A 575-nucleotide genomic window follows, 5' to 3' on the forward strand; every position below is an offset into this window, starting at 1 on the left:
CTCTGCCCCCACGGGGGTTTATTTGATCTCACATTAACCAAGGAGGAGAATGTGAGAAAAGGGGGAAAATGCCCAGGAGGAAGCAGGAGCAGCCCAAGCGCCTTCCCTCACGTAAGTCATCCCTTCTCCACCTCCTCTCGTGCCATTTTCTCGCCCTCCCTCTCCTCTTTCCCCTCCGCAGCCTCCTCCGTTGTTTTCTGCATTAGTTTAGGGTTACAGAGGTGAAACTGACAAAGACACAGCCCGGGTTACTCCTCGTTTAGGTCTATGCCGAGGCAGCCATGTTGGTGATGATCAGCCCCGTGCCCTCTCTATTCTCTCTCTCTTTTTCTTTCTTTCTCTCGGCCCCCCTCTTTTTTTCCTTGAGATCGAGCTTTTCCCCCCGTCCCTTCCCCTCCCCCCTCCTCACTCCGGGTTGCTGGGGGGAGGGGGACAGAGGAGGAGGAGGGGAGTCGTGTGGATGCCGGTTTTTGTGTGTGTGTGTGTGTGTGTGTGTGTTTTAATCGGGGGCTGGAGGGGAGGTGGGAGAGGTTGGAATCTTTAAAAAAAATTCCTGGCGGATCCCAGCGCCTGAG

The 575-nt window shown here is 55.1% G+C and overlaps 1 protein-coding gene across 8 annotated transcripts in view; it reads left to right on the forward strand.

Annotated features, from left to right (window-relative positions):
- Window positions 1-6: 6 nt before the first annotated feature.
- The window catches only part of ZNF827 (zinc finger protein 827), a 167,221-nt gene continuing 166,652 nt past the window's right edge, over window positions 7-575 (forward strand). For all 8 annotated transcript variants that reach the window (XM_006755945.2, XM_015558891.1, XM_015558887.1 and 5 more), the window contains exon 1: window positions 7-111. In XM_006755945.2, the coding sequence (XP_006756008.1) occupies window positions 69-111 (43 nt within the window). In that variant the 5' untranslated portion in view covers window positions 7-68. The remainder of the gene's footprint in view (window positions 112-575) is intronic.

Source organism: Myotis davidii, unplaced genomic scaffold (genome assembly GCF_000327345.1).
Source record: "Myotis davidii unplaced genomic scaffold, ASM32734v1 scaffold151, whole genome shotgun sequence".
NCBI classification, from domain to species: Eukaryota; Metazoa; Chordata; class Mammalia; order Chiroptera; family Vespertilionidae; genus Myotis; species Myotis davidii.